This window comes from Salvia hispanica, chromosome 4 (genome assembly GCF_029641045.1).
Source record: "Salvia hispanica isolate PSC_SH4W2 chromosome 4, Shi_PSC_v1, whole genome shotgun sequence".
NCBI lineage: Eukaryota > Viridiplantae > Streptophyta > Magnoliopsida > Lamiales > Lamiaceae > Salvia > Salvia hispanica.
Window position 1 is genome coordinate 53,508,693 of NC_142695.1, and position 11,730 is coordinate 53,520,422.

Below are 11,730 nucleotides of genomic sequence, written 5' to 3' on the forward strand. Positions count from 1 at the left end.
AATAAGGAGAGAACAGATAGTTGAATTGATTAATGATAATTTACTGTTTTTATAATGCATAATGTGACATTTGTTCCTATCAAAATAGTCAGTGCATGTTTGATAGGTATGTAAATTAATAAGAGTACAAGATAATTAATTAAAATGGTCTTAACCGGCGGTTAATTGAGGAACTAGGAATCAGTCGTCGGAAACGTTAGGGGCCGGTTAATTGAGGAACTAGGAACCGGTCGTCAGGAACGTCAGGGGCAGCACCAATAACTTGGGCCAACTTAATTCTCACTTGGGCTCACAAATAACTCAGTCCAACATGATTTGGTCCATTATTCAACAAATTTGAGTAATATCACTATTTATTTTAATATTTACAATAAAATCACGAATTATCCAAAAAAAATCCGTGCGGGCTTGACCCAACGCAGTCGACACAAATATGGGTCGTTCTAGCCATGGCCCGACTCTAACCCGAGTCTTTCAGGGCCCGACTCATAGCCACCTGGGCTCTGATACCACTTGTTAGGATAGTTGACTGCAAAATTAGTTTGATATTGTCCGTTTTGGGCTAAGCCCGCACAGATTTGTTTTTGAGTCACTACCAAAAGGCCTCAAACTAATTGGAGTTGGACAAAAATTATATACACCTTCCAACTTCCCTCACTCATCTGATGTGGGATGGATTTGTAACCCAACAAATATTAGATATTCCATTAAAAAATAACTTTTCATTAATTCTTGATATGAAGTTCGTTTGTGACTGTTGGCGGCTTGGATGTGTGCTGGTATGTAATCGGTCATTTCAGTTATTAGCCAAACCGTTTAAATCGGTTAATCAGTTAAGCTTAAGCCAGATCCTTAGACCTTAATCATAGTCGAACTGATAATCAATCAGTTAGCTTATTAATTGATTAATTAAAACGGAGTCCAAAATGCAAATAAAGTGTCAGGGTAACGATTTTTTTTCTTAATTTTATCTCATCTTGAATCTAGTTAACCAAACACTAGAAAACACAGGCCAGGGGAAAAAATTATAATCCAAATTCACTAAAGCTTTTTTAAGTGTGTGCAAATATTTAAAATCCAAAAGATTGATTCGAACTAAATCAAGAGTTATAATTCAGTTTTGGTTTTTTGATGATCAAATCGGCGAATGTTCGCATTAGATCGTATAAAAAAATTTAAACTTTTGGATGTTTGAATGGGATAGAATATTTTAAAATTTAAAATAATTTAATATATATTTGTATAATACAAAACTAATTTTAAACACAGCTAAAAAACAACTCATTACTAATTTTAAACACAGATAAAAAACAACTCATTATAAGAGAACACATAAGATCATTTTTAGGTCATTTTTAGTTTATTAAAGGAAATTCAGATTTAAAATGGCATATGTATTCTCTAATAATAGTTTAGATAGTAGTAGTATTTATTTTGTTATACATTCTGCATTTAAGGGAACGTTCTGCCTTTAACGCAAAATAATAAAAATATATTAATTATAAACCTAACAAATAATCGTAGCGTAAAATATTTGTGTTGAACAATTCTAATGGTATTTGGTAGTATTAGATTTTTGAGTTTTGATGTTAGACTTTTAAATTTTTCTGATGTTTATTATTGGATTTTAGGATTTTTATACCGCAATTTTGAATTTATCAGATCAAATCAAATTTCATCAGACAATTCAGATCAGACAAAAATTCGAATTGTCACAAACAACATAGTACTACAATGATTTGGCCTGAATATATGGCCAACGTTTCTGAACTATCAATCAACTATCCAATTTTAGGCAAAATCGCTGGTTCGAAATTAACCTATTTTACCAAAAATTGGAAAATAGAAAATATTGTAAAATAGGTATAAAAGCTATAAACAGGAAAAAAAATAATAAAAAATAATAAAAATAACTATATAAGCTTAAAGCAGAAATTGGCAGCAGTCTCTATTACAGAGCAAATTCCAAATCAAAGAAAGCTACAGCAGCTGCAACTCTCTCAGATCTCCTCACTGCCATCATTCAAACTCACTCTCTCATCACAATCAATCCACAATCAATTAATCAATTAATCCAATCGTGTAGAATGGCCTGCAGGAAGAGGAATTTAAGGGAGGAAGGAAAAATCAGAAATGACGCCGCGGCGGCGGCGGCGGCGCTCGGGGATGCCTTGCTGTTTACCACGATGTGCATCATTGGGATGTCCGTTGACGTCCACGCCAGAGACGGTTCTGTTTATTCTGGAATCTTCCACACCGCCTCTCTCGACAATGACTATGGTTTGCTTTTTCACAATGTTGAATTTTCACGAATTTTCGAAAATTTCTATTTAGGGGCGAGGAATGGTACCTGTTTTACTGCTTATTGATTGATAATTTTGGTGTATGAACTTTGATTCGATCTCACTAGCTCGGTTTCCTGTTTTATTTATTGTATGCTTGTCATATTTGGGGGGAAATAAATCAATTTTTGGATTTCGACTCGCCTGTGGTTTAAGTGGAATTGCTTAGTTTTTATGAAAATGTGTTCTATTTGTGTGTTAAATGTCTCTCCTTTGTTTAATTGATTGAGCTGTGGTTGTTTTAGCAATTGTGTTGAAGAAAGCAAGGATGATCAAGAAGGGTAGACTAGAGGGCAATGTAGTTAATGGAACAGTCGTGGAAACGCTTGTAGTTCAGTTTGAAGATCTTGTCCAAGTTGTTGCAAAGGCAGGTTGCTTGTGCGTTTCTGCATTCTGGAGTTTTTGTATTTACACTATGGGAAGTGCTTCGGATACTAACAAATTTTCTCTGATTTCCAGGGAGTTGTACTTCCTTCTGATGGAATGAAAGGACATATTGGGGGAGAGGACATCGAGGCTGCTGTAGGCTATACTGAACGCTCGGAAATGGATGCAGAAGTGGTAAAAACATATCAGTCAAAAGCGAACCATGAGGACTCAAACGCCGACACTGTTTTTGATGATGGAAGGTAAACACTCCAGCTTTATTGTGCTCTGTTGGTCTACATTTTCTTTGCATTTTCTGTTTCTGCTGTTTTTTATGATATCGCTAAATGTTATAGAGTCTTGATGCTCCTAGTTCCAACTTTAGTAGTATTAAGTAGATATTGACATGTTTAACTAAATAAGAGCAGCCTTAGATATTTTTCTTGAACTTTCATTTTTCTTGTATTTCCCAGTACTATTTTCCTTACTTTCTCTTCAATTATGTAGTTTCTATATATTTTTTTTATTTCCTTTTCCATTTTGTTATTTTATCTTTTTAGGTCGATTTTGTTTGGCCAAAATCTTTCTTCGTGCCATTTTCAATCATCTTGTGGGTTACTGTTGGCAGGCATGTTGAGAATGGCTCACAAGAAACACACAGAGATTTCCGAAATCCCCTCAAGTTTCAAGAGAAGCGAACACTCAGAATAGTATGTTAATGTATATTATTAGCAGATAGGTTTCCCTTCAAATAATTTTTTAAAGAATCTTACTTTTGGTTTGGCAGAATGGTGAAGCTCAAGAGCCAAGTCTGAGCAGTGAGTTTTCTTCTTGCTCCCTCTTGAATTAGATTGATAGATAGCTCCTCTACAGACAGATCCAATAACAAAGAGGACTTAAATATATATTTTTAGATGCATAACCTGTTCTTCTTTATGTTTGTTTCAATGCAATCTTTTCATTCTCCTTTTTTAATTTTTTGAGAATATGTTTGTTCAATCATTTCCCCTTAGTTTTAAATTATTAGACTCTTGACAGTGAAGCTTATAAATTATTATAGGTCTTCCAACTTATGCAGCATCCTCTAAAGTGCTAAAATGACATAAGTTATTGCTTCCACACAAATTTAGTCTTAAACATCATAATACCCTGATTCATACCAAGATCATGTCTATTACATTCCTTTCCCTATTTGGAAATTAGTCATAGTACCACATCAAAGCACTGATAAAATTCATATCAAAGTATGTTTTATGAAAACTCAACATAATTAGTTAACTGTTGAGACACCAGTATATTTGGTGGTTAATGGTTGATAGTAAGCAAAAAAACATGATGCTAGGTAGTGACTGCTTTAATACGATATCGCTAATTGTCTGATGCAGAAGACATCTTCCCTAATAATTAGCAAAACCAATTCATGCCTGCTACGGTGCTACTACAATTCATCATCCTGCTCATACACATATAGCCTTTATATTTGTAAGATTCTGTTTCCCTAAGTTGTAACTAAGGAGATTTTAAATCTGTTTTATTTTCTATGAAGTCACCAGTTGTGAAGCTCAATCAGCTGCTATCCGTGTTCAAGAGGGTGTCACGTGCCTTGAAGTGCAAGAAGTGTCTAGCGGCCGTCCTCGTGCACTTGAGGGTCAGAATCAAGAGAAGGCTACCACGAATGGGACTGCGTCAGCTGTGTTCCAACCAAAGCACTCTGTTGCTTCAACTCCCACTATCAATGTAAAATCAGAATCATGCCTCAGTGCAGCATCGAATCCCTTCCTGTTGGTCCCTCCAAAAGGTTCAAGTGTCAAAAGAGATGCTAAGGTACTCTGGATGACTGTGCATTCAAAATTTGGAGTTTCGTTCCTATTAAGAATAATTACTCTAATCTGGGTTGATTATGTCGATACTTGCCTAGGGGATAGGTGTGCTGGGAAACTGTTTCCATATTGTGGATGTGGATGTATTTTTAAATATCATATTTTTCACAGCCCTGTTGTTACAATTTTTATATTTATTTTCCTTCTCAGGAATCAAAGCTCAATCCTGGAGCTAAAATGTTCTGTCCATCGATGATGCAACATAGAACAGTGACTCCTCCTGCATTACCTAATGGAGCTACTGATTTTTACATGACAAGAAGCTACACATTGACACCAATGGCAAGTGCACGTGAAGAAGTTGATGGAAATTCGTTTGATCATTCCTCTGTGCCTGTTAAGTTTGTACCACATAATAATGTTACCTATGGGCATGGCAGCAATGATGCACCATATGTTCAACCTGTGAGTGACAGTTCCATTTGTTTCTGCCCTATATCATACGAATTCAGATCCTTCAATAGTATAAAATGTCAATTGCTGCTATTTTCAATTACATACCTGATACCTCCCAAAGGTAACTTCTGTCAGTGCATTGCTAAAGGATGGTTGGGAAGCTCATTTAGAATTTAAGGGCATTTGTGTTTTCTGTCAACTGAAGCTATAGTTTCTCTTGTACTTAGCATTATTGTATGTACAGGTTATTGGACAAGTGGTGAACAGAACACAACCTGTTAGATTTACGGGACAATATCAGAATTTACAAACAAGCTATGCTTATGGCCATCCAAACGTGCAAAATGTATGCCAGGGGGTACTTAACAGTCATACTGTGATATACCATCGTATTAGTAAAGAACTTACTTTGCAAGAGTCATTTAATCTTGTCAATCAATTAATATTCTCAGGTTATGCTTGGAAGAGGGCCTCTTGCTTGTATGCATCCTGTTTCTAGTGTAAGATGATGTGTTATTTCTACTTTTCATTCTTAGTTTCTTTCACTTTCTTGGGGGTAGTTTTGATTATACGGTAGCCAATGTGAATTTTACTGATACTTCGCTGCTATAAAATCAAACAGGATGTTGTACAGAGTGCATCTGGGTTCTCTCCAGCAGCTATGCAGCCTGTACCGACCCTGCATCAAGTGCATCCTCCTAAGAATCATGGTATGCATGCGGCTGTATGAGAGAAGTTATTAGCACGATATTAGAAGCCAAAAGTGATTGAAAATGAAAAGATTGAATTCAAATGTTTTCTTTCACGGGTTGCTTAATCTATGAAATACTATCATTCTGCTGGTTAAGTTTCTTGTTTTGCACTAATAGAGCCTGCAGGTGTTGTGTTTTAGTATTAATACTTTGACCTTGTGGATCATCCCATGGGCTCGTGAAGAAAATGCATTATGCTGGAAAATGATAATTAGTTGTCATCTCATATTTTAGCTCAATTATTTATCACAGATTTAGGATAATAAAAATTTCCAACAATGACCTGTTGAATGTGGTTAAAACAAAAATGATACGAGTGCTCGTTAGTTATGGTATTTTTACTTGGAGATAGAAGTAGCTATACATCTGTTTGTGTTTAGTATATGGGGCGCTTAACCAAAGAGGTTGTGTTGTCTTCATAGGAAATGCTCCGGCTCAGGCGCTGCAGCTATGCATGACTCCCCCGATTATGGCAAATGTACCCCAGCCTTTTATTGTCCCAAGTCCAATTCCGGTTTCACAGCCTCTGTTTCCCGTACTGCGGCCAATTGCAGTTCCAGGGCCCAATGGCTTCTTCAGTACCAAGTTCGCTTGAAATCGTTCCTTTTTCATGAAATTTTGACATATAGTTCGGTCTTCTTCAAGTTCATACAAAATTCACTTTCTTTTTTTTCTTCAATATATATGTACACTTTGGTTTTTTGAGAGATTAGAGGCATTTTTACTTTGTAATTTGAAAATTTTGTCTAATTATTTGTGTGATTCTGTTTTTGTTCTAGAGGTGTTGCCTGTTCCTTCCATAATGAGCTTCAAAACATTCGGCTTGATGAATTATTGTGTAACAGAAATTGATTAAATTATTTATACATTCTTTTTTGTTCGTGCAATAGCAAAACTACATTTTTGTGCAGTTCATGAATTTCATTATCTTGCAAACCTCAGTTGATGTGGAGCAGAGGCTTCAGAGCTTATAATCTTACAAAACCTGAATAGATGTATGATACACCCACACCAATTATAATTATTTATATGATTTATAAGATTTAGAGTGTGTGCCTCAACATATATTAAAATCAAAACTTGATAAATTCAACTGCACCCTCATGGAGTCCACATCTATTTGTATCTAGAGCAATGAAGGAGAAAATAAAATCCTCCTTAATCCAGAGGAAGAGAAAATTACTAGTTCATAATTTTTAAACACTACCATTTGTGCTTCTTTGTTGAACTCAAATATGGCATACAAAGTCAGACAGATCACAGGACGAGGCGTAAATTTAGCATTATTGCATCACGGGACAGTATCTTCGAACTCAACTTGTGTAGCTGAAGCTGGCTGTTCACCAACTTGCACCCGAGTCTCTTTTGAGTTTTCCTGCAAAACCTAGTATACAAAGTAGATGGGCATGAAAACTCATTATCTGAGATGACGATGCATAGGTAATATTTTCTGCATTGGTACCTTCAAAAGCTCGGTCATCCTTCCAGCTCCATAATTGCACAAAGGCTCTGTACGTGGCATCTCAGTCGGAAAGGGCTCATTACCAACACCAGTGTCTAGTTCTGAAACGATAGCTGAGTTTTCTGGTGAAGATTTCAATGATTCCTCAAGTTTAGTATCTGAAGTCTGGGAAGAGCTCTTAGCATCAATATCTGATAGGGTGCCTTTATTGAACGAGCCATTATCGTGCTGCTGGCCACCTGGGGCAACTTGGCAGCTGGGATAAGGTTGCACGGGAACAATAACCTGGCCAACTGGTATGGATCGACCCGGTGGTAACATGGACAAAGGTTCAACCATGTGCACGTCAGCATCTCCATTGTTGCAATCTTGTGATCCATTTGGATAACTAATGGGTTGAGGTGCAACGGGAGCCACACTGATAGCTGGAGGAGCAGCAGGTGCTCTTACTGGTGCATATTTGCGTTTCGAAGGCACCACAGGAGTCTGACTCTGGTTTTCAAAACTGAAATGGACGTCGCTTCTTCTTATCATTTGAACATGTGGGGCAACATCGTTTTGTGCTGTAATTGGAGCACAATGTCCTGGCTTGAAAACAACACCTTTCAATTTGGTACTGGAGTTGCCAATTCTAACAGTAAGCAGATAGCCAGAGTCGAATGTTGCTTCAACGACACCAGTTACTGACTGGCCCACCATACTCTCTGTTTCCTTTGTTCTGTCGGCTCTCTGAGAAAGGTGGGCTATGCCACCTTCAGAACCGGGCGTATGCGCCGCTTCAGCTTGCTTTAAGCTTGGATATTTACGTGGGCGGCCACGTCTCCGCTTTGCTGGCTGGACGAACATGCCAGAGCTCTCCCCTTCATCAGTTAGATTCATATTATGACCTTACCGTGAAGTGTATTCTCACTTCCTAGTTATTTAGTCCTCTGCCCTGTAATAAAAAAAAAAAAAGCCAAATCTTTAATTCATATGCCATTGGCAAGATTGGAAGACAACTAAATAGATTAACAAATAAACTATATAGAGCTTCTTCCAGTTTTTACTTTTTTCTGTGTTGTGGCACACTTAGACCCTTAGAGGAACCATAACAGGATGATAAGTGTATTGTATATTTGTACTTGAGTACTTCACAATCATGGAATTGTTAATTTCTACATCAATATATTCATCTCCCAGCCGAATTTCAAAAACTAGTAGAGCTATATCCCATAGGACATCAGAAATTTATGCACCTAGGTAGCTTTAGATCAACATGAAAATATATTATTCTTGACTTCCAGATGCACTTTTACTACCTTATCTAGTTTAAGGAGAGAGTAACATTCACAAGAGAAATGTTAAAATCACAATTTGATAAGAATAGGTGTGTAGCATTTTTTTATTTTCTTTATGTTAGATGATAAAGCAGGCCTTATTTTCTAGTATGCATTCTAGATCGATATTAATAATGTTATAGAACAACCAAATATATCAGAAGGCCAAAAATAATATAATATCAAATCACTTATATAGAAATATGATAAGCTTTAACATTCAAAAAGATGTTAAGAGAAAATAAACTAAACTGGGAATGTCCAAAAAGGGAACAAATATAAAAATCACTTCAAAAAAAAAAGATCAGGATAAACTAAAGCCAATGTAGATGGTAACACAAACAATCACGAATTATATTCATTTGGGGATCACCTAAGAAACTCATAAGATTTATTAATTATAATAGCGGAGAAAGATGTACTCAACTGCAGAAGACACATGGGATGACCTAAGGATAGATTCTACAAGATGGGAAAAGACTATGTAGGAAGGAAGGTGGAAGTTTTGATATAAGGTTAATTTTTTGTGTAAGTGAGAGGACATCGAATTTTATACACTAAAAAATTGACAGCTATGACTGGGTTTTATGAACATTTATGCAACGAAAATCGCCATATTTTCTCCATATTATGAATAGAAAGTAGCAAACCAGCTACACTTTGTTCAGCACAAATGTGAACTTCAAGTTAATAATCAAGAAACATGCCCCTTCCAATTACTCAAGCAGCTCAGCATGTGAGAGAAAATATAATTCTATCTTTGTTCCGCTATTAGTGGCTTATACGAATTGGGCACGTAGATTAGAAAGTTGTGTTTTGTATGTAAAGTGGTAGGGTAAAGGTAAACATAAGTTGACTAACTTTTTTGTTAGGGCAGCCCAATAAGGTATACAAGTCACTTGTAGCGAGACACGGAGAGTACACAAAAAGTCAAGAGCTAAATAAATTTGACAAATTATTCAATTTGATGATAGTAATATAAATCAATATCAAACATTAGAAACAGTACAATAATAGGAGGCAGGTCCATACCCACTTTAGCAAATATACAGAACAAAATCCATCCTTAGGAAGTGCAGTAACATTGACCTCTATGTTTTTCCTTTTTCGTCTTCTCTATTTGCTGGAAAAGGTTGTCTGTCACATACTTTTTTTCATGACACATTTAGATTACTAAATTTCCAAAATATTCAAATAGTTTCACATAGTCCTCCAGAATATTCCACTTTTCTGACATACAGGCATGTAAACAAGATAAAAACGCCCCCATGGTAGATTTTCATAGTAATTGCACCTCTTACGTAGTTCTTAATTAATTAAAAATAACAGTAAGATAGGAACAACTTATGTTTGGACTATAGCAAAGCACAATTTCCAATTTCCACAGGAAGGAAGCTCCATGAAAGTGCAACTATAAATACTACAGTATTCGACAGAAGTAATGAACTCAATACACACAGCAATGATATGCAAAATAACTCACAATTAGCTCTAAAGGCAAGCATAGCATAAGGCAAAAAAAATTAACAGTTGTACCCTACAGCAACAACATCACCTACATGCATTTGATCAAAATTATAAATATATAAAATAATAATTAGGACAGTTTGCCTGATGTTGAAAAATACCTATCTCAATTTTTCTATAGCAAGATACAAAATTTGTATATGCCTAACCTAACCTTGTTTGCATAAAGATTCTTTTCTCTACTTAATTTCTATAAAAAATCAAGTCACGCATATTTTCAACTAACATTCAGTGTAAACATTGCTGGAAAAACAACAAATTTAAATTGGATCTGACAACATATCCCTGAGAATCTCACCAGATTAGCTATAAATTGCCATCATTTTTCACTCTTCTGCACTGAATGCAGCCACAAAGTATAAGAAACGAAAATTAATTTGGTGAGATTAATCTCTTATTACTTAATTTATAGATATAAGCACAGAATATGAACCGAATTTGCAGTTTCTTCTTCTGAGAAAAAATAATTTGTACAGTCGCAGAAAAAATTAATTTAAAAATTCTCCAAAAAAGCGCGCAACAAACAAATTCATTTTTTTAAAATAAAATTTAAACAAACAACAAAATCAAGACCATCAGCAGTTGCACCAAATTATATGAAACGATTCAACATGAATTCAATGCCGAGCTCCAAGATAAGCGTGTAAAGAGAATAAATAATTACGCTAAGATTAAAGAAAAATGAAGATTAAAATGGTGAGAAAACACTACCTTGAAGCCGTGGTGAGGATTTTCTAAGTCGAAATTATTGATTATTGAGAAATAATAACGAAGCTGAACTATACTTCAGAATTTATTAATTTTATTTAAACCCTGGATGAGCTTTTTGAGAAATTAATTGAATTCATTTTGACCTCGATTACCCCACGTTTACATTATGCAGTACAATGATCAAATGACACGTGTAAAATCGTGTCAATAAATGTTTTCATACTTTATTAAAAGAATAGTTATATTTTGGTTTTGGATATCAAAGTTTAAAACTTTATCAGACATTTTGATTGGATCTGACTTTGGAACCAAACAATCGATTTATTTTAATTTTACAATTAACCAAGATACTTATATATTTTTTATTTTTAATAAGATATATTTTATTTTTAATAAGATATTTATATGACATTATCGAACGTCAACTAATACATCATATTTTACGTAGCGAAATGATGCCGTATCATACTAAATTAAATAATTTCACTTGTTGAATTATGATTTATATTAAGAAAGAATGAGATGAAAAGGAGAAAATGAGAAACGAAATGGGAGGATAGGGAAAGAATGAGATGAAAAGGAGAAAATGAGAAACGAAACGAGAGGACAGGGAGGTAATCAAATGCAATTTTTAAATATTTTACAAACTTCAAACTATGTTCTGGACTGATAAAAAATGTTAACAGATGACAAAATAACAGTAGCAAAAAAAATGTCGACAAATGACAAAATGTGATAGTGTTGTTGGAGTTGCCGTGATTATGGGGCATTCTGAGGTAACTGTTAACTGCCAGAATATTGTGCACAGGTTGCGTGGCTTATTACAAGATTTTGAGTCGGTGGTAGTTCAACATGTAGAGAAGGCAATTTTGCTGCAGACTTCCTCTCCCATTATGCATATAGTGCTCGTAAAAGAGTTCATGTTCTTGATGGCCCTTTACCGGGTATGAATGTTTGACTACTACATGTTAGATTAGG

The 11,730-nt window shown here is 35.2% G+C and overlaps 2 protein-coding genes across 4 annotated transcripts; one reads left to right on the plus strand and one right to left on the minus strand.

The window, feature by feature from the left end:
• Positions 1 to 1,949: 1,949 nt before the first annotated feature.
• Positions 1,950 to 6,616, plus strand: LOC125191817 (polyadenylate-binding protein interacting protein). Of its 2 annotated transcripts, none has more exons than XM_089069783.1 (11): positions 1,950 to 2,280; positions 2,588 to 2,713; positions 2,806 to 2,971; positions 3,337 to 3,418; positions 3,496 to 3,526; positions 4,255 to 4,532; positions 4,739 to 4,993; positions 5,229 to 5,342; positions 5,437 to 5,484; positions 5,607 to 5,694; positions 6,159 to 6,616. In XM_089069783.1, the coding sequence occupies exons 1-11, from the start codon at positions 2,088 to 2,090 to the stop codon at positions 6,329 to 6,331; spliced, it is 1,554 nt and encodes a 517-aa protein (XP_088925909.1). In that variant the 5' UTR covers positions 1,950 to 2,087; the 3' UTR covers positions 6,332 to 6,616. The 2 variants fall into 2 exon arrangements, with proteins under 2 accessions (XP_088925909.1, XP_088925910.1); XM_089069784.1 differs by having other exon boundaries at positions 5,229 to 5,330.
• Positions 6,617 to 6,801: 185 nt separating this feature from the next.
• On the minus strand, positions 6,802 to 10,845 carry LOC125192821 (uncharacterized). 2 transcript variants are annotated; one of them, XM_048090481.1, is made up of 3 exons: positions 10,753 to 10,845; positions 7,199 to 8,132; positions 6,802 to 7,120 (listed from the first exon to the last, which is right to left on the minus strand). In XM_048090481.1, the coding sequence occupies exons 2-3, from the start codon at positions 8,075 to 8,077 to the stop codon at positions 7,028 to 7,030; spliced, it is 972 nt and encodes a 323-aa protein (XP_047946438.1). In that variant the 5' UTR covers positions 8,078 to 8,132; positions 10,753 to 10,845; the 3' UTR covers positions 6,802 to 7,027. The 2 variants fall into 2 exon arrangements, with proteins under 2 accessions (XP_047946438.1, XP_047946439.1); XM_048090482.2 differs by lacking the exon at positions 10,753 to 10,845 and adding an exon at positions 9,547 to 10,325.
• Between the last annotated feature and the right edge of the window lie 885 nt (positions 10,846 to 11,730).